Consider the following 26,641-nt stretch of genomic DNA (forward strand, 5'->3'; position numbering starts at 1 on the left):
GTCACTGGATTCAAGCTAGCCTGGCGGATATGGGGCGATACCCCCAAAACCGCCCCCAGGACGCTTGTTTTCTGGCCCAGGGAGGACCTCGCTTGGCAGTTCGGGCTGGACTGTTCCCATGAGGCACAGGGTCAAGACTGATTTGCATATGGCCATGTCTGAACTGGGGAGGCATGGTGAGCAAAAGAAGATGTCTTTTAACCCAGATCTCTCGACTGGGGTGAATGTTTGATTTGTTCAGCATTCCGTCCATCATTTGTATGTCTTTTGCACACTACATTAATGTGTCAGTTGATTTCATAGCAGAGGTTCATTACAGTAGCAGGTCACATGCACCATGTAAACTTGTTTTATGTATGGGGACGGAGAAGGGAATGTTGCCCTGCAGCACGCTCCAATTTGGTATCTCGAATTTTCCCCTTCAATAGTTGGAATACATATTTCTTTTAGATTAGGCATTTGTTATTACTACTTAAAAATTAGACGTAGAATGCTCTCCTTTTGATTGCCGAAATTGAGACACTTTCCTGGTGCTACATAGAAAGGACATCAAAACAGCTGCGATATTATATGGGGCCTTGGTCAGGGAAAGACAGTGTAGTCTAGATTTCCTGCCATTTCTGCATTGGGAAGAGGCAGGAATCTAGTTAGGCGTCCTTCTAAGCGGTAAAAAAGGGGGTGGCCCGCTTCTAGGCCAAAAGGAAGGGCTATGCTGCTGTGAGCCTCATACGGAGCAGGCAATAGTCCCCCGACGCGATTTTCAACTGTGTGTTCTCAGTGTCACAATCAGCCAGGCCACCCCTGTAAACTGCTGCATGCAGCTGGGCGACGGACAGGGATGACTACATCATACTGCCTGCTACTACCAAGCAAGAGCGTGGTACGCACACAGAGGACATTTTTGTTGATTAACGTTTTCACGGGGATTTTTAACTCGGGACAGAGTCTAGAAGTGCCATGAAGTACTGATGCACTCACACACACACATTGATGGATCAGAGCCCTTTCTTATAAATGAATACACAGCACTGACAGTCATGTCACAAGTCAGTGGGGAGAAGTGCATTGATTAATAAAAGTCATCCACCGCTATGTGTGCGCATCACTTCCCAGATGCAAGTACCATAAGGCACATTTTTATTTATCGACTGCCAGGCCACTTTAATGAGTTGGTTGATGCCAAATACGATTTAAAAAAAAAATCAGTCATTTAGTTTGAATGAAACACTATTTAAAGCATACCTCTAGGCGCTCCTGCGTGTAAACAATGAATTGCTACATATTTCTTACCGGAGGAACCAGGGACAACACAAGAACCCATATATCACTGTCTTTGCACACTCGAAATCTACTGAACATCAGAATGTTGCCAGGTGCCACAGCTACGAATCCAGAGGGCCAGAGAACAAGTGGTGCATCCCAATAGGCTAAACATGTTCTAAGGGAAACATTTACACCCAGTGTCCGGCTTCCTAGAATTTACAATTCTTAAATTGGGTGCCTCAGCACAAATGATGCCAACAAATTACAGCTCAGAACAGAGCATCTGACCCCAGCTGCATTCCCAAAGCACATTTGGGGCCTAAAACAAGCTTGCAGACAATAGTTACTTGGGTAAGTAATCTAGCTGTGTAATTGACGCACAGCATCTATTTGCTTTTATGATGCTACATCTAGCTAAAATCCCCACAGGATAATTTTTACTGTTTAACTTAAAATGTTGCCAATTTCACGTAACGGCCATGGAATCTCCGATTCAGGGGTCTTGGTTGGACCTGTTCCAAGTTGAGCACAAAGCAGAACGCCGAGCTTCTAAGAAACACCTGAGTGTGAGAATACTTTTTGGAAAGACTATTAGGCAACAAGCAACTCATATTAAGTTTGCAATATTCTACATAAAACTCCACTGATCCAGAAACCCCATTGGGCACCCAAAGCTCAAAGACACGTTCCCTGGAGCCCCGGATTTTTTTGTACTGGATAATTAGAATGACTTTGAATTCGCCTAATATGCAGCAGTGTAATGTAACGTAATGTAATGTAACGTTTGCTTTTGTAATTTGCTCACTTGTAATGTTCTCATGTATCAGTTCTGTTCCTATTGTGAAGCGCTCTGACACCTTCGGGTAAAGTCCGCGCTATATAAAAATGCATAAATAAATAATACCTTGATCGTTACTCTTGACTATAACACGCAATCACAGCCCCATGATTTTGGGAAATTTGTGGGTCGTAAAACGTGATGAATTCTGCATAAACATTAGGAAAGGGAAAATCAAATTCAGAAACTTCTACCTACAAATCAAACCGGAAAATATAGTCCTCGATCAACTCCATCAAAAAATGTTTGTGCATTGATATCTTGGCTTTGAAAGACCACTTCCCTAAAAGAAACCCTGACCACAGCCCTTCCTTCCGAAGAATTAAGACATCAAGGAGAAAGAATGCACTTGCATCCAGAAATCGATCCAAAGAGGATGTGAATGTAAACCTAGTCAAACCAAGCACACTAGGATTAGTTATGAATTATGAACTCGGACTATAGGAGCAATTTAAACACAAATTAGATAGAGAGCCAAAGTTTTTACAGACAGTTGAACTAGCCTGGAATACCCAAACTGACCTGGACTTCTATGATTCTTCTAAATGTAGCAAACGTTCTTCATTCCTTCTACCACACATTTGTTTTTGAAAATGTTAAATCCTGGCATCTTTGCTTTATGTCCTTCCCACTCAATTACTAGTCACATAACTTGAATCTACCTGGGAAAAGCATGATCGGAAAATGAAAAGTTACACAACTCCAATCTGAAGCCCTAGACAGCAGAGCTATTGTTTATGTTAGTTCAACCTTACTGGCTAAGGCAGCAGATCTACTGCATATGCTGCTTGCAGTTTCAGGAAGTTGATATACCACTTCCTCCATCTCCCCAATCTTCCAAAGCGGAAGCTCGGGTGCATATGTTGTTTTCACTCCTGTTCTCTTGACTTGTATAGACCAGCTTCCCATTGCAATTTCAACTAATTTAGGCAATATCACTTTAATAGGTTTTACTTTAAGTCAAGTAGCTGTAGCTCTGAATAAGATTAACAGCTAGCTTCCAGACGTGTGCACTGTACCTTCCGGGGAGACGCTTCGCGGGAGACGCTTCGTGGAGTTTTTGCCGCAAGGAAAGGAGACTACAGGTCCCAGGAGCCAGAGGGACACCGAGGGCGTGATTAGCCCTCCCACCACCATCTGCAGCGCCTGAAAAGCACCTCCCGTTTCGCAAGAGGCGCGTGGGGCCAGTTAGAGACTGGTAGAGGCTGGGCTGCCCCCCCCTCCAAGGACCTGGAGACAGCAAAAGGTAACTGCCATATTAGTCCCAAATTGCTGCACTGCACTTTGTTTCTATCACGTAATGTCAGCGCGTAACGGAGCAGCGAGGAAAGGGGTGGGTACAGGGTATGTTGCAGGGACCCTTGCTCAATTTATCACGAGGGCTTCCTCAGTACTGGCCCACGAGATAGCTCTCACGGAACGTCGCATTTCGACAGACTTAGCGCTCTCAAAAAGGTCATCCCTGGGGGCCATCCAGAATACTCGCACGCCAGATAAACAACGCAAGAGGGACACGACAATTGCCCCGCAGGAAGAAACCACTACTATAAGGGACACTTCAGCCCCTCTGACACCAGGGTATAGGGCTGTATTCACCTACTAATGCAGCATCAGGGGGGGGGCAATAACCCTTGAGAAGCCCCGTTCGTCAGCGGAGTATTTAAAGGGGGCAACCGCGAAGAGAAATCGAGGAGCAACCCGAGCTGGCACACAACAGAAGGGAAAGAAGTCGAAGAATTGTTCCCAAAGCACTCACAAGGAGACTCCTAATGAGGACCTCGTAGCAGACAACACCTCTCAAGGAGCCCAGTCAGTTCCAAACAGTATTGACCCAGTGATTTCATTGAGCCCATTGCAGACTGAGGACGTTTTCTTGAAGAAAATAGGTGCTCTCAATAGTTCAGCTGGAGCCCCTTGCAAACAGACTGCATGCAATTGAGCAAAGACTGGGGAAAGCAGAGGGATCAATATTGTGCACATTGGGCAGCATTGATGAGAAGATAGAGAGGGGTATTTATTTAAATAATGTTGGCAGGGTGGGCGGAAAGGAGGGTGCTACTGATTTAAATTCTATTACAACATCGGCACCAAACAGCGTGGGGCAACCACCTGTGAGTTAAAAAATCAGGGGGGGATATCTAATGCAGGAGTAGGACAGAAAGAGACAGGTCTCAGGGGGTACCGGGCAATGAGGAAACGGCAAGAAATAGTGCAATGAAAACGCATCCCCGTTTAGACCCGTCCCCAGATTGCTTACCCTACGTTGTTGTCCTCACGGGGGTGCCTGAACTAAAAGCAGAAGTAGAGGAATCGCATGATCAATTGAAAAATAAAACAACACACTGGCTAAAACACAATAGACCTTTGCCCGAAAAGGCCCACTCAAAGATCCTCCACGTTAGAAGGGTGAGTTGGGAGGGAAACAGGAAAAATTATATACCAGGGGACTGTATTGTGGTGAACTTCAAAGACCCTAAAGTAGTACAGCACATCGCTAACGAACCCTGGATAGGTATACAGTCTAGTATACAGGCACTGGGCTTAAGCTATTTTTATAAGCCTGCAAATATTTGGCCTATCGGAGGGTGCTGGGATGATCGGAGGGGATGGACAGTGCAGTCAGACAAAGGGCGTGGCTGGGCCCATAGAGAGAGGAGTGAGTGCCCGGACAATGATACTCAGGTAGCTCACATACATGAGAGTCAGGTAGCTCAAATGAAAGAGGAGTATGCTCTCCCACTGTTTAACAAATATGCGCCACTGGGTGGGGGTAGACACCTCAGTGAGGTAGATGGACTCCCTGTGGAGAAGACAGATAAACACGGGGAGTTACAGTTAAGAACACAAGGAAGGGAACCCTCAAAAGGAGTAACTTCGAACACCACTCAAATGGCACCATGTAACCCATATCAAGTTGGACCTACAGACACCCACACAGATAGTGAGCCCATTAGGACATCGGGTGCCCCCCTTAGAGGGCATTGGAGTACCCTCGAATTAGTGTCCTGGAATGTGGCGGGTTTATCAGCCAAATTCCAGAATACTGAGTGGCTGGAGTACATCAATAGATTTAATATAATTTGTGCCCAAGAAACCTAGGAAGTGGATCCCACCAATTTCAATCTAGCTGGGTTTAAATCTTTTGGTGTTCCAGCGAGTAGCTCAACATCAGGCAGAGCTAGGGGTGGTCTCCTAATATGGGTAAAGATCTGAGCCTGGAAGGAGTCTGAACGGATCTAAATTGGAATTCGGACTGTATGATAGCCGTACAGTTCAAGACTAATGACCTCAGTTTAACTCTGGTACATTTTTATAATGCGGGGGGAGGAAGAGTAGGGGAGCTGGAGGATAGACTAGGGTCACAGAGAGAGCTAAACCAGGCTTCAATGGCCCCATTGACTTTAATAGCAGGAGATTTTAATTGCCACCTATATCCAAAACTGATACAGTTTACGGAAGATTGGACATCAAGTAGTTTTGAAGAGGGAGCCCATTTTGAGCATACATTGGAAGGAAGGGAATTAAGTAGGGTGCTGAATAGACACAGTTTGGAACACTCAATGGACTTGCTACCAATTAAACATAACAAGCAGGTAAACCATCAGTGAAGGCATATGCTCTTGTGATGTCTTATGCTGGAATGGAGCCGTATCTCACCCTTATACACAATGCCCAGGATAGATTTTTATTAACGCGTTTTAGGCGCAACCTTTTAAATCACCTGTTAGCTGAGCCAGCAGGTTTTATAAACTCAGTTGAGTCAAAGGGTCCCTGCAGCTGCGACCAGCGATCTCCGCAGGATACCCTTCATTTTGTATTATGCCCATTTATCTAATGCCCAGGCGTCGTTTTTTAGTAATCTTGCTTAAAAAGGCCAATTTTAGACATGCGACAAAAGCTCTCTTATATTTACAAATGGCCCGAGATCATCTGAATTTATTTGCGGTGACAAATTTTTAAGACAATCAGTCAAATTGAGGAACATTAGAGGAATTTGCTGAATAAATATTCTTATAATTCTGACAGAAGTTTGGAGTTTCAAGTTTTATTTATTTATGATAACGGAACTCTCACGAGATCCACATAAAAAACATAGAAATATATTCAAATAAAATCATATAAAAGAAAGAATACTAACAAGTACATAAAATAAAAATACACAGATCAGGGCATCTGAATTACGACTTAGTACATATCCAGAAAACATTTGAAAAATTTGTATAGTTTAAAACAGAACATTTCATTGGGGGGATTGATCATAGCTGCATTAAAAGCAGAAGCGGACAAAATATTCAATTGAAAGCAAATGGGTCTTAGCCATTTCCGCCTATAAGGCATCAGTGCTGGGCAAACATAAATAACATGAAACAAATCCTGCTCATTCATATGACATAAATCACAGACAGCTGAAGAGCCATACCATTTGGATAAGAGCAATTTCAAAGGCATTAAATCCTGTCTTATTAGAAATAGTAGACGTCTAACCACGTGAGGAATGTTCCATAGAACATATGGTTGAGCTTTCCTCACAAGACAGGAATCGATAACTGGAGTAATACCCTTTTTCAGAATGCGAAGCTCTCTATCCAGTCTAAACCCTAGTTCCCACGAGGAAGACTTCAAGAGAGTTTTTAACTGATATGGTGACAAAGAAAATAAAACATCTTTATCTAGTTGTAAATGACTCACAGCATATCTAAAATGTTTTATAATTAATGAATAGTCATTAAAATTTCCCAACAACTCAGTTTTTATAAGATGTCTTAGCGTGCCCGGCTCGCCCCTTGCTAGGCTGAGAACCCAGCGCACGATCCCCACCAAACCTTGGACCCAGCTACTGCGTAAGCCGAATTCCTGTCTCAAGACAGCCGTTGAACTCGCTGTATTGACAGATACAAGGCTACGTAAAATTTTTCCTCCCGAGGAATTTAAAAAGCTCCAATTTTTTATATCAATTAGCTCTATTCCGTAGAGTAAGGAGGCAGGGACTTTTGCTCTAAATCCGTCTAACAGTATTGAAAAGTGTCTCCTACCTGTAGCCTTATACAAGGATACCAAACTCTTTCCCTGGACAATAGCTTTCCGGGAATTATTAGCTATATGAGCTTTTTCGCTTAAATTACTCATAACAATTTTACCAAGGAAGGTATATGATTTCACGGTTTCCAATTTTTGGCCCCCTACAATCCATGGAAAATTCGCATATTTAGTTTTCTTCCTACCCGACATACACATCACTTTGCTTTTTGCAATATTTATCAACAAAACATGTTTTCCTGCATACTTATGTAAGGCATGCAGGCGATTATTCAATCCCTTGGGTGTTAGGTCAAGAATCAAAATATCATCAGCGTACATGAGACATACAATTGGGGAACCCCCCAGGATCGGAGCTATGCCGGAGCATGCAGAGAGAGCCAGAGGTAAATCAAATATATAAAGAGAAAACAGCAGAGGAGCCAATAGGCAACCCTGCTTTAACCCATTAGACGTGTGAATAGTTCTAGATAAACCTCTTTCCCCGCCTAGCAACACTCTGCACCAAGTGTCCGAATACAGGGCACGGACTAATTTAATAAGAAAAGATGGCATTCCTAAATCGAATAGCTTTCCCCATAGCAATGTTCTATCCACTTTATCGAAAGCTGTGGAGAAATCGATGAAGGTGCCATACACATGTCCACCACAAACTTTGACATATTTCTCCGTTATAACCTGGAGTGCAGTCAAATTATCTAACGTACCGTGCTTTTGCCTAAAGCCAGTTTGTTCAAAGGGCAAAATTTCGGCCTTAGATACCCAATCGTTAATTAAAGCAAGAAGACATTTTGCGAAGACCTTGCCAATGGCATCAAGCAAAGCGATTTGACGATAGTTTTGGGGTAGGTCTCTAGCCCCTTTTTTATATAAAGGGACTAAAATGCTCCCTTTCCAGGATGGGGGGACTGTTCCGCTAATAAAGCAGGATTTAAACACAGGATAAAGAATTGCCCATCGCACCAGAAGAGCGCATGCTTTTGATGGCAAGTTCAATTTCCTTTTCGGGCGGTGAATAATATAAACGAGAGTCTACAATGGGAGCATCATCGTCCCGTTGGGGACCATTGTTGCTGTATAAGTTCTCGATGTAATGAGCCCAAATCTGCTCATCAATGGCAATAGGCATAGGACAGGATCTAGTGCCGCAACCCTTGCCAATTAATGACCAGAATATCCTGGCATGTCCCTTATATGAGACTTCCCGGAGTTGAATCCATGAGGAGTCCTCATTTTCTTTTTTTAATCTGGCCTTTAACCTCGATCTCCTTTTTAATAGTGCTAGTTTATGATGGCCTTCCTGAATAAATGATAAGTATTGACCCAGTATCAATTTATTTATTTCAATGTTTAATTGCCGAAGCGATTCGGGGAATACTAAGGATTTTTTAAAGGAGGGAAATTTCTTAGCTATTGAGGTTACTCGTTTTAAAAACTCAGCAAATCCTAATAATTCCCTTCCATCCCATTGAAACAAATTCTCAACAGTAGAAGTTAAGAGGGGCAGCAAACACTCAAAAGAACGGTGATTCCAATAACATTTCTCTGAACTGGCGCCAAAATTCACCGAATCAATGTCGATGTGCCAAGAATCCGCCAGAGAAGGCCTGAGAGAAACTATAAGAGTCAGCACCTTATGGTCGCTAAGTTCGGAATCCACAACTGAGAGATCCTTCATATAGGAAAAGAAGGAACAATCTGCGACTACATAATCAATAATTGAATCTCCATTTTTTGATTTATGTGTAAAAGCTGCTGGGGAATCAGAAGGGAATCTACCATTTATTATTAGGCAATCCACCTTGGAGAGACCTTCCAGAACTAATTTACCTCTTTTGTTAGATTTAATATTCGTTGGAAACAAAGCCTGAGGTATATGAAGAGATTCTTCCCTAAATTTATTTCTAAACAAATCAAGGCCACAATTAGAGATATTACAATTAAAATCCCCAAGTAACAATATATAAGGAGAAGGAGAGGAATCCATGAGTTTAGTTATAAAGGAAAAAAGTGATTTTAAACCATCATTAAAACAAGAATTTGGGGGAATATAAGTATTTATTAAAACAAGCAATTTATTTGGGCAATCCTTAAACATATTTTTGAAAGTTATTGCCTGAAACAGTTTATCTGGATCAAGATGGTGGGAATAATTCCAATTAATTCTATTGGACAGTAAACATGCTATTCCGCCCTTCGCATGACCTCTCCTAGAGGGCACTGCACTACCCTCTAGAACAAAGTACCCTTTTTCCAACTTTAATTTTCCTTCCACCCACGTTTCTTGAAGACAAATTACGTCTGCTTCTAAAGAGTATAAGAAACAATTTTTCCTGACTATCTTTGAAACCCGCAATATTCCATGAGATTATCTTCAGATCACTATTAAAAATTTAGATGAGGTTTAGGACGAGAAGCGGATTTACTAGAAAGAACACCGGGCAACCAATTCCATTTTGCAGTATCATCCATCAAAACTTGTTTAGGAGGGGGAGGATTTTTATAAAGAACTTGCCTTTCATTTTGTGAAACACATTTTTAATTCCTCCGATCTAACTGAGGACCAATCTGTAGTGTTCGAGTTTGTATCAAAGATTGTTGGCAAGTTAGTGGATAATTTATTCCTCCATTCCTCTACAAAATATGGGGTAACATCAATCCCTCTGATTTGTAATTCTTCTGCCTACTATAAAATGTGATTCAAAATCAGTTTAGAATGAAATTTAACCCTTGCTGTTTTCCCTAGAGTAACATTAGGAAGAAATACCACATCCAAGTCCGAAGTTAAGATTAGTTTTAAATTTTCAATCTCATGAAAACATTTAAGAAGAACCGATCTATTTAAGATGAGATCAGTATCGAATAAAGGAAAAAAGTCTAAAAAAAGGGTATCTAAATTTGTTTTATCCCTAGTTGGCACAGAGGGAGTAGGCACAATTATAGGAGAGTCATGAAAAGGCCTAGCCAGAGGGTTAAGAGTAGAGGGTAGAAGATTTACAGGTAATAGAGGAACAATAGGGTGAGGGCAATTCGAGGGACTTGTAAGACCAGACCCAACAGTCACTTGATCTACTTTCGGAGGACCAATTATATCAGCATGTAAATAAAGGGACTGTTCAGTCCGGCAGGATTTTTCCAATACAGCCTCTAAGTTATTTTCAAATATAAGTTTCCTCTGCCTCTTTTTAGAGAATCTTCGAACAGGTTTCCTCTTTTTTATTCTATTCTTTTTTTGCTTTATGGGGACTGCCTTTTCGGCAGTACCAGGGAAGTCGATAGGAGCCTCTTCCTCTTTTTTTTACCTGTGTCATAAATATGGGATATAAAGAAGGAACTTCTAAATTTTGAGTAACAGTAGAGACAGATAATGATTCTATCTCATCATCATGAGTTACGATACAGTTGGCTCCTGCAGAAGTTACATTGTCGACAGTAGGATCCGCCAATGTAACTGCTAATTTATTACCTTTCTGACCTTCAGGAGAGGGATGTGAAACCGTTTGAACTTCGTCAAGTCTTGCCATTTCATTTAGAGACCTCTTATTATCAACTAATGACTCCATTAGGTTGTCGTGCTCGGGATGGCATCCGAGGACGGACCCACCTTTATTATGTAGTAGCACCCTTAGGATTTGGGTTACCGTCTCAAGGATGCAATCCGAACCTCCAACAAATTTTTCCAGTAAACTGAGAATAGATGATAACAACGATTCCAAGGAAGATAGGGAATTAGAAATGAGATTATCACTAGCACTTGGAGGGCTCACAGGGATATTATTCAAATTAGGGCCAGAGCAGGAAGTAAAATTTAACGGAGCCAAAGAAAAATCTAATTTATTAGAAGGAGTACTACTAAGAGGACGAGAACTAGAAATTAACGGGGCTTCAATAATATTAGAATTAGCCCTGGCAACAACCTGAAGGAGTTCCAACGGCCCTTTTTGAGATATTATATCAATATCAGGTAAAGTGTAATCACCCTCCGGAATTATAGGAGTAGAGGGTAAATCTGGCAAAATCATAGATTTCTCCCTGAGATTAGGCACTACCGAATAAGGTAATTGTAAAGAGATGGAGTTGGGAGTTTTTAAAGGAATACAACCCGATGCCCCATGGGGAAGTTCCAGTTGCCTCTGTGAATCAATGATAACCAATGGAGGCCCCCCGCTGTTTCATAGGAGGGAGACCCAGGATGGGAAGGGGCGGGAACCACAATTAAATTAGAATTATCCTTAATGGTGGCAGGAACTGGCTCTGAAACTTTACTCTCTAGTGTGGCAGTGCTTAAGGTATCCTCTGCAACCTTATCCTTTCCTCTTTCCCACAAGTTAAAAAGTTGACATTGGCCTTTCAGTTGCAGGGAGGAAGTAATTTTATTTCGTAAGGGGTTTGATTTAGTTTTAGAATCAGACCACCCTACTAAAACTCGACCAGATCGGAGTTTTTTAGCCGTCATATTTTTGTTAGCAAGGCTCAATACCACTAACAGTGGCAGAAACAATAAGATACCCCTCCAAAGCACCAACATGTAAAACAAATTATTGTTAACAAAAGCCAAAATCAAAGAGACTAGGCCCAGCCCAGCCTCCTTCAGCCCCTGACGGCCACAGACGGTCCCGCCCTTGTCCCGGGCTTCTCCCGGCGCGCTCCCGCGCTGCGGAAGGAATAGTTTCAAGTTATAGAGGAGACTAATTAGATGGGCGGAGCTAGCAGGGAGAGCCGGCCAGGTGGATGGAATTACAACTGGCAAGGGCTCCTGGGATTTGGAGTCCTAATCTGACCGCTCGCAGCCCTGCTCCGCTACACGCACCCACTTCAGTCACAGCAAGTGTCCCACTCTCTTCACTCCAAAGTCCTCGGGTCGAAAATCACCACGATGCGGGACCCGCAAAGCAGGTTCCGCGAGGAGTGGGCTGATGCTTGCACGCACAAGGACACACTGCGATAGGCAGGTAATCCGGCAGGAGTTCCCCAAACGATTTCGGCAGAGTCCTGTCAGAAAGATGGAGGGGGGAGTACTTGTTTTACAATAAATAGTGATGTATCTCTCATGATGTGATCTTTTTGAATTGTATATGTCCTCATTTTTACTGTACTTCTATGGTGTTAAAAGGAAAATGCTGAATAAAGAATTTGACTGAGACTGACTGACTGTACCATTCATTTTGCTATACATGCTAACTGTGCTGAAGATAGGAGTACTCTAGAACATATCTCATCTGATATGAAGATCGGGAGGGTGTGAATAATAGGAGTACGTTCTATTGCTTGAATGTGTATCTCTTCAGGTGTCTCCAGTTTCAGTTATTTCTCCAGTTTCTAAACTATTTTATTACTCTTAACATTTGTAGCACCTGGGAGAAGAGGAAATGCAACCATTTGGGATGGGTATAAAACTGTAGTCTCCCCTGTAGATCAGTGAGAACTGTGCAACTAGAGATCCCAGATCTAGTTGAAGAATTGTGCAGGTGTGACGTTAGGAGCATATAAACTTACCAACGCGACGGGTTCCACATCTAAATTGCCTTTTTAGCAATGTGTATCAAACACTCCAGGCCTACCAGGTTATTAAAACACACCATTAAAACCCCGATTTAACCAATGAAAGCACCTTTCTGACACAGGTTAAGCACAATGTGAGGTAAACTTGCCCCTCAATTTCTGGATTTTCTCCCCTCACTACTAGGGATATGGCTTTCTTGAAGCAATGCTATGTGTGTAAGCTCCGGGTGTGCATGGATTTTGCACATTTAAGTTGGGCCCGCCGCAGCATTACCTTTTCATGTGTTTAACGTATATTTACTGCCCCTGGCTATATCCAAGATTTCAGGTATTTCAAGCTATCTCGGGTGGCATCTTGGGTCTGACTTTCTCCCTGTAGTGGTTGCGATATCTACTGTTCTAGCAGCATGTGGTTCGTGCATTCTGCAATTCAAGGCCTAAGACGATGCATTCCCCTATGGGCCGGACATTTCCGCACCTAGACCAAGATACGCCAATCAACACCACTATTTGAACTCCATTTGGTGCATCACATCTACCTTCGTTAACTTTGCATTCAACTGCAGAGACAATAGTCTCTGAGCGATGAAAATAAAAAGTAAGGTTAAAGAAATATATTTAAACTATAATGGAAAGTGACAAGAAAGGGGGGGTGCAGCCATTCCAATCTCTAACTGCCAACCACTCTCCTCCGGCCAAGGTAGACATAAGTACTGGCACCATCTGACATCTTATGCCTATTCTCGTGTTTTTACCACATAGCAAAAAACCTAATTTTGCATTTCAACACTGAAACCCTATTAAATAAGGAATTCCAAAGTTTCAGATAATGGTCTCGGCAATCATGGGAGTCAGTACAAGTCTTTCAGACATATGATCGTCAGACAAGCCTGTTCCAGACACTGCTTAATTTGAGCTGGCGGTTTCCAGCGCTCTGCATCACTGGAAACATTTAGCATGTTTAGCAAACCGAAGATCCTCACCCTCGTCTTCATCTACAAAAAAGAATTGCATGCATTTTTAACTACCAGGGTAGAATGTAGTCTTGGAATATATACACTGTTGCGTTTTCGTGTTTGATAGGCTCCATCTGTTGTGCTCTTTGCAAAATATAAGTAAACACATCTTCAACAATCAGGCTTGGTTTTATACCTGGCCAGGGCAGAAGTATTGATGCTGTGTGCTCACTCTACCACGAAGAACTATGATAAGACCTTGAGGTTAAGCCTTTGAGAACCATTCTTCCAGAACAATTCTATGGACGGTCCTGCGAATCTTTTGGGCCTTCAAACATTAATTTTGCTACCCTGCTTTAATATATATACACACAATCATATGCTAGGAACACCTTCAGGCGCACAGTGGCAGCCCTCTATGCCCAGGGATGGTCATCACATAACCAGGCATTCAAGCAAGTGGTCACCACCTTCAAAACATTCACAACGTGATAAATGTTGAGGGCATAAATGAAGAACAGACATAGTGGTTACCTACAGTCGGCACAACGCAGACACCTGGGGAGACCGAGAAGTCAGTAGCGGGACAGGGACAATGCGGCTAGCATTGCCTGTGAGGTTATGATAAACTGTAGAAACAAAACAATTATAAACTCTCCCCAACCCCTGGAGGAAAAAAGTGAATGCTGATAAATCTCACTCATTTACTTACATGTTCTGTGGTCCCAGTAATTACATGCAGGCCATCATATGTTGATTTGATATACAATCCCTAGTAAAAGGAAACAAACGCAATGGCATTAATGTGGACTCTAAGGCAATTACATTTTTCTTAATTCTAGTTGTAGCTCACAAAAAGCATAAGTGCACAAAAGACTCAGACACCTGACTGATCAGAATATTCAATGTTAATGTTAAATTATGTTAACTTAAAATACAGGCTACAAACGTTGAAAAACATTGCAACATATTTATGGGAATCAAACACCACAAATTTACTTTATAAAAAAATAAAAGTAGGAAAATAAATTAAAAAAAACTTTTAAAGGGATACTGTAAGAAACTGACACACGGTAGACTAAGCTCAAAATGCTAAATGCAATGCTCATAAAACATTCTCTCAACAAACTCCAGAGTATCACAGCTCATCTTTCAAGATTCCGAACCAGGATCAGACACATCTACAATAATAGAAGGAAAGGCACACAGCACAGCAAATAAACAAGACAGTATACAGACACTACCTTTCTTTCACAAAACCTCCCGCTAAAGAACTGAACAGATAGACACAAGTAGAGGTGCAATAATACAGTTACATAAATATACACCATCAGATCACATTATTAATGCGCTTTTCTGTTAAACAGTGACAATATCACATCGAAAAACAGTGAAAACCTCAAATCAAATATACTGTGCAGCAAACACACGAATCTCACTTGACCAGTCCATACAAAAAGAGCGCAATGGCACAAACAACTCAGTCAAGCCCTACACCAAAAGAACATAATAAGCGAGCACAGGGCAAGCGCAGGCAGCATCAGGATAGCCTTGCTAGTCGTCTACCTGCCTGCTCAGATGAGAATACTTCATGAACCCTCTAGCATGCCTTGCATGAGCCCGCCTTGTTCCAGTGCAGACAGTGACACTTAAGCCTTATGCCGGGCCCCGGGGAAAGCAGAGTCGCAGACTAGTCTTTCCCCGGGGTCTTTCGCGCAGGGGATAGTCCAGGCAGGGGAAGGGGAGGAGCTAGGGGGTGGGTACTTAAGCGCGGGGGAGGAAGGGATCTTCCTCTTTTCCGCGCCTGGCACCATCGGGAGAGAGCTCGAAAAGAGTTGTAGTTAGTGCGTAGTTTGAGGCCTAGTGATATTTTTAGGAATTGTTCTCGGAGCTGTTCTTACGACAGCTGGGTTTTGTACTTCTTTCTCTTGCTTTTGTTGCTGATTTGGCCGGGATGTCTGGGGTGTCTGCGGAACAGGTCCGTGAGGCCTTGTTACTGCTCGCTAGGGCCGGCCGCGATGACTTGATTAGGCCCGGGGTCATGGACCAGGCCTGGGTGGGGGCCACCAGAGGCACGAGGGCTGCCTCGGCGGGGGTGCAGGCGGCGGTTTTCGCCTGCCTGGAGGACGACCAGGTTCAGGAGGGTGGCTCGGGGGCCAGGAGGGGGGCGGGTGTCCCTAAGGATACTGCGCGGGGCGGGAAGCGTCGGACGACTTCCACACGCCCCTTCCCCCAATTGGAGTTTTTGCCTGGGGCCTCGGGGGCGGCCGTGCGGGCCGTGCCCGAGGAGCTTCCGCTCCAGGGTCCTCTGTTGGCGCCGGACGGTGCTGCGCAGGGGGTGGAGCTAGGTGACGCCCGGGCTGGGCCTGCGCAGGGCCTGGTCGGGTCGGAGGGTGACGGCGGGGCCCCCGGGGCCTTGGTTCGTTTGGATGGGGCTTCTTTTAGTGGGGACAGGCCTGGGCTGGACCTGCGGGTGTCTGGGGGCGGCCCGATTGACTTGTCCCGGGGCTCCAGGGCGGGCACCCCGGCCGTGGTTCGGCCGCTGGTGCCTGGGCTTGCGGTGGGCAGGAGTGCTTCCCCCTCTCTGGTTCCCATTGGCGGCCCGGGTTGGGTCCAAGGTTTCCACCAGGTGGGGTTCTTCCCACGGGGGGGCGAATTTTTTGGCCACGGCCAGCCGCTCCCCCCTCCGATTTGGGGTTCTGTCTCCTGGGAGGAGAGGGCCAGGGGAGAGCGTATCTTGGAACAGATTCAGGAGGCCAGGTGGGCTGAGGAGACTAGGGCCCGGGTTGGTTCTGTGTGGGGCCCCGACATTGAGGGGCCTCCCACCCCTACCTCGGAGGAGGAGAGGGAGGCGGAGAGGCAGGAGGAGGAGATCCGGCAGGCGAGGTTAAGGAGGTCAGGCCTGGCCGCCCACTCTACTGGGGGCGCGGCCGGGGTAGGGACGGCCAGCACGGCTTTGAGGCCCGATGGTGCCGGGGCCCTGCCAGGTTCGAGCGACCTGGGGGGCGGGAGGGGATCCAAGTCGGCAGTTGTCGGCAGAGTCAAGGGGGGCCTAGCGGGGCGCAACACGGCTCCAAGACGCAGGCCGGAAGCAGTAGGGCAGTCCGCGGCGGCTGTCCCTCCCCCGCGGGATCGGGCAACGAGTTCTGGTGGCGCCACCGTACAGCGTGGCCGCGAGTGTGGAGCCAAGGGTGTGAAGCGTGCAGTGAAGTGTGTCTCGACTGAAGGTGTGGATCGGGAACCGGTGCTTGAACTGGATTACAGTGCTGAGAGCGAGGAGTTGGAAGAGGGGGAGGTGCGGGATGACCTGGAAGGCGTAGGCCGCGCAGCGGGGGGTGACGACCTTGGTGTCTTGCAGGTCGACCCCGGATCTCAGAAGAAGACTGGACCGGTGAAGGCCCGTGGAAAGGAGTCCAGAGGACGGCCCCGGGAGCGGACAGAGGCACTAACAGGTGAGAGTGCCTGGTGGGCGGTTCGGGATGACGCACCCCGGGGTGGGGAGGGGAGGAAGCGGGCCTGCCGGTCGGTGGGAGTGGGGGATGGGTCTGTGAGGGAGGGGGGGGGGCGCCTTCGGGCGGTCCACCTGAGGATGGTAAGAAGGTGGATGGTAAGTCGGTAACTTTGGGGGTGCAGACTGACAAGAGTGATGGGAAAGATGAAAAAGGGGTGAAGGTCCCGAAGAAAATGCCGTACATGGGGCTGGCAATGCCGTTGGGGTCACATTTGTCCGAGAAAATGAGGGAGAAGATTTGGAGACATGAGTTTGTGGATGTTTTTAAGTTACTGCACCGGGAGGTTCAGGCGAAGGAGGGTTCCAAGGAGGAGGAGTGGGAATTGACGAGGCGGCCTAGAGTGCCTATCACCATGGAGAATTGGACTTCGGCTTTTCTGATCTATGCTAGCGTCTATTGTGTGAAGTATCTCGATCGGGCGATTGCGTTGTTCAAATACATGGACATCATCCGCAAGGCTCAGATGCAGTTTGGGGGGTTTGCTTGGCTGAGCTATGACGAGGAGTTCCGGGCCAGGGTCAGCGCCGATCCGGAGAAAAGCTGGGGGGAGGTGGATCAGGAACTTTGGATGCAGTGGATGGCGTCGTCGCACTCGTCGGCCTCTACACATACGGCCAGCGGTTTGCCGGTGTTGTATCGGTCTTTTCCGACGCGTCCCGCCCAGGGCGGGGCGGGGGGCGGAACTGTGCCCAGCACCATTGTGTCCGGACAGCCGCCCAAGCCGGGGGGGGCCACCTCAGGAGTGTGTTGGAGCTACAGTCGGGGTTTCTGCTCCAGGTACCCGTGCAAGTTTAAACATGAGTGTTCTAAGTGCGGAGGGAAGCACCCCATCACTCAGTGCCTCTCGCTCGCCACCCCTTCTGAACAGTGGCGGAACGCCAGGGGGCGAGGACAGCCTGGCCCGAAGGGCGCCTACTCCGGTTAAGGTGGAGGCTATGGCCCCGTGGCTCGCGTGCTATCCTGACCGCGAGGCCGCGGCGCGGCTCTTTTGGGGTTTCACCGAAGGCTTTCGGGTGGGTTATCAGGGCCCCAGGGAGCGGCGGTGGGCAGAGAATTTGAAGTCAGCGAAGGAGTTGCCGGGTGTGGTGGGTGCAAAGTTGAGGAAGGAGGTGTCAGAGGGGCGGGTTGCGGGGCCGTTCCTGGATTGGCCGCTGCCGGACCTGATTGTCTCGCCACTGGGGGTTGTGCCGAAGAAGGAGGTAGGGGAGTTCAGGATGATTCACCACTTGTCATGGCCGGAGGGGAGGTCTGTGAATGACTTCATTGCGGAAGAGGGCTCGAGGGTGCTGTATGCGTCGGTGGACGATGCGGTCCGGATGGTGCGTTCTTGTGGTCCCGGGGCGGAGCTGGCGAAGTGCGACATCAAGTCAGCTTTCCGGCTCCTGCCGATTCACCCGGCGGATTTCGGGCTCTTGGGCATGCAGTTCGGGGGTGCCATCTATGTCGACAAGGTCCTTCCCATGGGTTGTGCCATCTCCTGTGCCTTGTTTGAATTGTTTAGCTCTTTCCTGCAGTGGGTCATGGTGAGGGTGAGCGGGTGCCGCGAGGTCACTCACTACCTGGACGATTTCCTCTTCCTGGGCAGGGCGGGGTCGGGGGATTGTGGCTGGGCTCTGTTGCGTTTCCAGGCCTTGGCGGTGCAGTTCGGGGTGCCTCTTGCGCCGGAGAAGACGGCTGGTCCCAGCTGTTGCCTCACGTTCCTGGGGATCGAGTTGGACTCGGTTGCATGGTTGGCGCGTCTGCCTGCGGCTAAGGTGAAGGAGATTTTGGAGTGTCTGGAGTGGGCTGTGGGGGAGAGGAGGATCCCTTTGCGGGCGGTTCAGAGGCTGCTGGGTTTCCTTAACTTTGCTTGCCGGGTTGTGCGGGCGGGGCGCACGTTCTGTCGGCGGCTCGGCATGGCCATGTCGGGGGCAGTGCTTCCGCATCACCGGGTGAGGATCTCGCTGGGGGTGCGGTCGGATCTACGGACTTGGATCGCTTTTTTGCAGGAGTTTCATGGAGTGCCCTTGGAGTTTGATGAGGAGAGGGCGGTGTGGCACTGCCAGATCTTTTCTGACGCGGCTGGGTCAGCGGGGTTTGGAGTCTTTTGGGACGGGCGGTGGTGCGCGGAGAGCTGGCCGGCCTCCTGGATGAAGCAGGGCAGGAGTATTGCTTTTCTCGAGTTCTTCCCTTTGCTGGTGGCCCTGGTGGTGTGGGGGGATGACTTTCGGGACAGGACGGTGCTTTTCCACGTAGACAACATGACGGTGGTGGACCTTGTGAATAACCAAAGGGCGAGGGACCTGCGAGTGTTGAAGCTGTTGCGAAGGTTCATGCTGGCGTGTCTGCAATTGAATGTGGTGTTTCGGGCCAAGCATGTCCCTGGGGCGAATAATGACATTGCGGATGCTTTGTCTCGTTCGCAGTGGCAGCGGTTCCGACATCTGGCGCCGGGAGCGGACGCCTGCAAGACCGAGCTGCCGGCCGGCATCTGGGCATTGGGGGAGTGAGGATGATTGGTCTGGTGGAGGGTTCGTTGGCACCGTCCACAAGGAGGACATATCGGTTGGCATGGTCTGAATTTAGTTCTTTTATGGGTTGGACGGTGGATGGTGTGGTGAGTGGGGAGTCGGAGGTGCTGGGTGGTGTGAGGGGCTATGTGCTCTCCTGCATGGACCGGGGCCTGACTGCTGCTACGATTTCTGGAAAGTTGGCTGGCATTTCCTTTCACTGTATTCTGTTTCTGGGTTTCGACCCCACCAAGGATGTGGTGCTGGCTCGCATGTTGCGGGGGTGGGGCCGGGAGAGGGGTGTCGGGGGGAGGCGCCTGCGGGAGGCGGTGACGTTTGACCTGTTGGTGCGTCTGGTGGGGGTGTTGCCTGAGTGTTGCTATGACGGGGCCGAGGTGGGCTTGTTTCGCCTGTGCATGGTGTGGATGTTTTTCGGGGCGTTTCGCGTGTCTGAGTTGCTGGGCACGAGGCGGGGGCCCGGGCGGTTGTACGAGGATGTGCGGGTGGATGCGGGCGTTTGGGGATTTGGCTGGGCCGCTCGAAGACTGATCAGATGGGCCGTGGTACGTGGGTGTGGCTGAACGAGTCTGGTGGGGCGGTTTGCCCGGTGCAAGAGTGGCGCTCCTTCTGCGGGGCTGGGGGCCCGCGGGGAGGTGAAATTTTCCAGCGTACTTCGGGTGCGAGGTTGTCGGCGGGCCAGCTGTTGGCGGTGTTGAGGATGGCTTTGGGTCGACTGGGGATGAATGGTGCGGGGTTTGGTACTCATTCTTTCCGTATTGGGGCTGCCACTGCAGCGGCTCGTTTGGGTTGGTCCTGGGACTGGATCCGGAGTATTGGTCGTTGGAAGTCTCGCTGCTGCGAGCGGTATGTGAGAAAGTAGGTGGGGTCCCAGGCAGGTTGTTGGTTTGTGATTTCTGTTTTGCCCGTTTCTAACATCTTTTTTCTTCGTAGGTTGCGTGGGTGGCCCGGGTGGTAAGACGGTGACGTGGATCGTGGGGCACTCCTTTGTGCACTGGGCATCCAAGTACGCTGACCAGCAGGTTTACGGACGTAACCTGGGACTGAGAGGACAATTGCACGAGGTGAAATGGTGGGGAAAGAGCGGAATGCGATGGGGGGCACTACTGCCCTGGCTCGCGAAGATGGTCCCACAAAGGGGGTGCCCGGATCTGTTGATCATCCATCTGGGCGAGAACGACCTGGTGCAATTGTCTGGACTGGCTCTGTTGCAATTGATGCAGAGGGACTTGGATGTGCTTAAATCAAGGATGTCGGGGGCCTGCATTGCCTGGACGGAGCTGGTCCCCCGTAAAGTTTGGAGAGGGGCCATGAAACACGGGGCCATTGAGAAGGCCCGGAGAAAGTTGAATCGGGCATTGAGACTCTACTGTGTTGATAAGGGGGTGAAAGTTATCTCACATCCTGGACTTCGCCTGGAGGAGCCTTTAGCCTTTAGGGAGGACGGTGTGCATCTGTCTCGTCTGGGGAATGCATGGTATATGATGGAACTGAGGGATGTGGTGAGCAAGTTGTGGAACGAGTCGATCTGGTGTCGGAGGGAGTGACTTTGCACGGACGGCCCCTTGGTGGGGGGGGTGGGGCAGTGTACCGCCCTACAGGGGGTCCACTGGGTGGCAGGTTCCGAAGGGATAGGGGGTCAAGAGCGGGCATACCCATCCCTTGGGGGGGAGACTTGGTCAGGACGGATCGAAGTTGGTTTGAAGTTGGCAATGGCTGGGGGCTGGAAGGGTGATTGACGGCAAGTGGAGGGTGTTTGGAGCCGCTAGGGCTCAGTATTGACATGAATGATTGAAACGAATGGGGGGGATGTATGAGTGGGGTGTTTTCTGTTATTGTTTACTGTTCTATTGTTATGCGCAGTTCTGGTCTAATAAATGGCCTTTTACGCCTATAACTGTGTGGTCTGATTATTGCGCGATGCCGGGCCCCGGGGAAAGCAGAGTCGCAGACTAGTCTTTCCCCGGGGTCTTTCGCGCAGGGGATAGTCCAGGCAGGGGAAGGGGACGAGCTAGGGGGTGGGTACTTAAGCGCGGGGGAGGAAGGGATCTTCCTCTTTTCCGCGCCTGGCACCATCGGGAGGGAGCTCGAAAAGACCGCCCACCCACCCGGCAGTTAGAGGTGGTTCTTGGGTTGGCTTTGTTGCGTTGCCAGTTTAGGCCAGAGCTGCGGTAGGCAGGTTCCGAAGGGATAGGGGGTCAAGAGCGGGCATACCCATCCCTTGGGGGGGAGACTTGGTCAGGACGGATCGAAGTTGGTTTGAAGTTGGCAATGGCTGGGGGCTGGAAGGGTGATTGACGGCAAGTGGAGGGTGTTTGGAGCCGCTAGGGCTCAGTATTGACATGAATGATTGAAACGAATGGGGGGGATGTATGAGTGGGGTGTTTTCTGTTATTGTTTACTGTTCTATTGTTATGCGCAGTTCTGGTCTAATAAATGGCCTTTTACGCCTATAACTGCGTGGTCTGTTTATTGCGCGATGGGAGTTCTGTGTGAAGGGGCGTGGCTTGAGCGCCGATGTAGGCAGAGGCGGACTCCGGAGCTCCTCCGTGGCTGCCCTCGAAACTAAATGATCCCGGCCAGCTAACTTGGACCCCGGCACCGCATCTCATAGCAGACTGAATGGTGCCCCTCCTGAATGGGGTTTCCGCCGGCGCTGCTAAGAGGCAGGAGAGCCCTGATTTTCCCCGGTGCTGTGGGCCGCTGCCGAGGCGGACAAGTTGGCGGCCCCGTGCAGTTAAGCTGGTGCCTGACCGCGGTGGCGGCTCTGGAGACCGGTGGACACCTTGCGGGTGCTGCGGCCCTACTGACGGCGCCGGACGGGAGGTCGAGGCTTCATTATACCCGGACGGTGAGGAGGCTCCACGCACAGGCGGGTGAGGGCAGAAACACCCCTGCTGGTCGGATGTGGGTGCCTGTCCTTAATATGGCGGCGCCCAGGACAGGATTGGTGCCATTTGGGGGATCAACGCGGGCTACTTCACTGCCACTAGTCCTGAACACTCGATCGGGGTTGCGGAGGCCCTGGGACTGACCCGGAGAGTGCCACCTGCGAGCCGGTAGGCCGGACCGACCAGGAGCGGGCTGTGAAGCGGACCGAACCGGAGGAGAGGGGTCGGAGCGCGTGATCTGGGACCCCATCTTTGCCTGTGCAGTTCTGGTCACCGCTGCGGCCTGGGCATCCATTGTGGGCTCCGCCGGGGAGACATGGAGGGGTGTACCCTGGGACCTCGCCTTCCCCGGAGGCTGTATCGCCTTCCCTCCCGGGAGGAGCTACAAGAGACTTTGGGGGCGCTCCTTGTCTTGCGGCAGTGGCTGCGCTCCGCCCTGAGCTTGCCTGCGGCTGAGATTGACGTTGAAAAAGACCGCAGAATGCGCGGGTGGGCTTCCAGGCACTGCCTGGCGGGCGGCTTATGGCGCTCAGAGGAAGATGGTACTCCAGGCTGGGAGACTCACTGGTCGGCGGCCCTAGAAGGCGAATTCGTGGGACACCAGTGAGCCCTGAGACAGCAGGACCCCTACAGTTCTGGTGGCGCATCGCAGCACCTCTACACTGGTGATTGACTTGTGGAGAGGTTGGGCGGGTGGCGTGCTGGGCCACCTCTTAGCGGGTGAGACACCGGTGACGTTGCCTGGCGTCTTCATCCCTGAGGTGGGGCAGCCCGACACAGACTCCCCTCTGACGGGCCTTCCTGACGGCGCTGGTGGTGGGGGCCGGCGCTGACCTGGAGCTCTGCTGCGAAGGGGCGACGCTCTTGAGCTGGGTGCCTTCTATTGCTAGAAGGGAGCACATGACAATTAGTGGCAAGCAGAGCCACGGCGGTGGGCTGGCGGAAGCCGAATTGGTCCTACACAAGTCCGGAGTGGAGCATGGGGCTGAGATTTCTGGTGAGGTCCTCGAGGGACGACGGTGTCGTGCTGGTGTGGAGCGGGACTGTGGGCTCTTCCGACGCTGCTACTCTCAGTAGTGCCCGACCATTATCATGGACCGAGTGTCAAAGAAGAAGGGCTTTGAGATCCTACGCCTGGACGAGCCGGAACAGCACACAGACTATAAGGATGGCGATGTTGGGAGACTGAGACCGGGACGGCCCGGGGATCCCACCTTGGGCGAAATTATGCAGGCCATTGTGGCCTCACGGGAGGCACTCAAGAAACGAATGGACGCCATTGGATCAGACCTCACCCTACTGAACGATGACCATGGGAAGCTTAAGGAGAGGGTGGCGACCCATAAAACCAACATGAAGGACATTACGGATACGATAGCAGCCCTGCGCCACTCTTTAAAATGAAGTACCACACAGAGTCAAAGTGCTGGAAGTAAGGGCAGAGGACAGTGAGGGGCGCTCGCGGCGCAACAACCTCCGCATAGTAGGGATTCCGGAGCGAGAGGAGGGAGCAGATGCGGTCAGGTTCCTGGGGAATTGGTTGCAGACAGAGGTGGGGCCAGAAGGCCTTTCCCCATTCTATGTGTTGGAGCGGGCACACAGGGTCCCGGCTCGCCCGTCTAAACCTGGGTCTCCACCACGACCAATGGTGGCGAGACTGTTACATTACCGTGACCGGGACTTTATCCTGCAGAGGGCTCAAGAACAGCAGAACCTGCAAATAGGAAACAGTAAGGTGCTGATCTTCCCGGATTATACAAGGGAGGTCCAACATCAACAGTCCTCCTTTCAGGCTGTCAAGAGAAAATTGCGTGAGCTCCATCTCCCCTACGCGATGCTCTTTCCGGCACTTCTGCGGGTGACGGCAAACGAGGAGACCCCACTACTTTCTTACCCCGCAGGCGGCGTGGGACTGGCTGGAGGGCTGCAGTAGCGTGCACCCCACGGGCTAACTCGCTGCGGGAACGACAGGAGACTACCTATACTAACTATGAGGTTGCTTATCTATTCATAGATAATGACTATTGATGAGTATCCCCTGGATGAGAAGGATTTATTACTTACCTGTAATCCTAGTTTTCATCAAGGGCTATACTCCTCAAAGTCATAAGCTTCCGCCCACCTCCCCGGACGAACATGTTCATAAAGTTATGAGATGTTACTGTGGATCTACTCAGGTGTTATGCACCTCCAAAAAGAACTGACCCAACTGCCACCTGTGGTGCACCATGGGAGCAGGGGGTCGCCTTCAGATCTTAAAGGCATGGTACCCCTACTTCAATGCCTTAAAGGCAAGGTGTCAATTTTCTTGGTTTTTTTATACTCTACTGCAGCCTACTGGCAAATGCCTGCAATTACAGCTTTTTCCTATGGCAATAAAGCATTGTTGTATGCAAATGTTCACTGCTCTTTCTCTCTTCCTTAGGGGTTGGGAGAGTACTATTGTCTGTATGCTAATTCATGTAATTTTGCGGCAGTTTTGCCAGTTGGGAAATGTGTTGGGCTGCAAATATATGTTTTCACATGTATATGTACATATATATTTATATGTATTCGCATTTTGCCTTATATTATATGTATTTTCTATATGCTCCGGGATCCCGCACATGGGCAGGGATTATTAATAGATTATGACTATTGATGAGTAGCCCCTGGATGAGAACCTGGGCCGACCGGTAGAATTGGGTGAGGTCTAGAGAGCTCTCAAGCATATGGCCAAGAACAAAACCCCAGGTACTGATGGGCTACTGTCGGAGTTCTACGTCACTTTTGTAGATGTGCTAGCTCCACAGTTGGTGTCCCTTTACAATTGATCAAAACAGAAAGGCTCCTTACCTGCCTCGACGAGGGAGGCAGTGATTGTACCACTCCTTAAGCCGGGTAAGTCCGAGTTGGATCGAACAGTGTATCGCCCCCGGTGATGTTAAACATTGACTATAAGTTCCTGAGCGGTATCTTGGCCAGTCCCCTGATGGTGCACATGACCACTCTGGTGCACGGGGACCAGTCTGGGGTCATTCCTACCCGGAACACGGCCATGAATATTCAGAGGTTATGTCAACTGATGCATGAGGCGGCGGCAGGAGGCGATGAGGCGTGTGTGCTATCTATAGACATTGAAAAGACCTTTGACAGCCCAGAGAGGCTGTATCTGTTTCGGGTGCTGAGGGACTTTGGCTTGGGGGAGGGGTTGTGGCCTGGACGAAGCTTCCCCTCTCTCGCTCGACGGCCAGGGTTCGGACGGGGGGGGGGGGGAGGGCGATTTCAGCTGCTTGGGACGTGGGCAGGGGGACGAGGAAGGGCTGCCCGCTGTCTACCCTTCTATTCACTCTGGCAATGGAGCCGTTAGCGGTTCATGCGCGGACAGGGAGACATTACAGGGGTCTAGAGGGGATGGGCCAGATGCACTATATTGCCTTATATGCCGACGATCTGCTGATGTTCCTTGCTTATACCACTGGTGATTTACATGGAGCCCGGGAATTACTAGAGAAACTGGGGCAAGTAGCAGGATTTAAAGTTAATTGGGCCAAGACCTGCCTGTTTCCGCTGCACAGGGGGCGAGGTGATCCTCCTGAGGGGATTGACGTATGATGGGAAGGTAGTTGTTTACCCTACTTGGGGGTTAGAATTTATCAGGAGGCTCCTGATTTGAGGGCAACATAGGGCGGGCCCTGCGGACCACTAAGAGTATCCTTGATTTCTGGGGATCTCTACCTTTGTCGGTTGCGGGACGAGTGGCACTACTAAAAATCATAACCCTACCCCATTTGCTGACAAGAAGGGGGCTTTGCAGCACCTGATTCAAGGCTTACTACCATGCGGCTCAGTTCCAATGGCTCACACAGTGGATGGCAGGGAAACCGGGAGTGGAAGTAGATCAGAGAGGCAGGGACCTGGGGCTTCGCCACTTTATTAGGATTCGGTTACAGCTTCGGATGCGTGAAAGGGAGGTGCCCAGAGAGCTTTGAGTGTTGCTGCAATGTTGGTATAGGGCCCTGAGGCTTAATAAAGTATGCCCGGCATATGCGCCCGAGATTCCGGTGTGATTTTGCGAGGAGTTACCGCACGGAGGGGACTGGCAGCGGTTACATGAATGGGAGGAGCTTGGGATCTCATCCATTGGGGATCTATA

The 26,641-nt window shown here is 49.3% G+C and overlaps 1 protein-coding gene across 1 annotated transcript in view; it reads right to left on the reverse strand.

The window, feature by feature from the left end:
* The window catches only part of CNKSR3 (CNKSR family member 3), a 211,473-nt gene that overhangs the window by 61,831 nt on the left and 123,001 nt on the right, over positions 1–26,641 (reverse strand). The window contains exon 7 of the mRNA XM_086927390.1: positions 14,309–14,368. Within this exon, the coding sequence (XP_086783516.1) occupies positions 14,309–14,368 (60 nt within the window). The remainder of the gene's footprint in view (positions 1–14,308; positions 14,369–26,641) is intronic.

The sequence above is a fragment of the Lissotriton vulgaris genome, chromosome 6, assembly GCF_964263255.1.
Source record: "Lissotriton vulgaris chromosome 6, aLisVul1.2, whole genome shotgun sequence".
Taxonomy (NCBI): Eukaryota; Metazoa; Chordata; class Amphibia; order Caudata; family Salamandridae; genus Lissotriton; species Lissotriton vulgaris.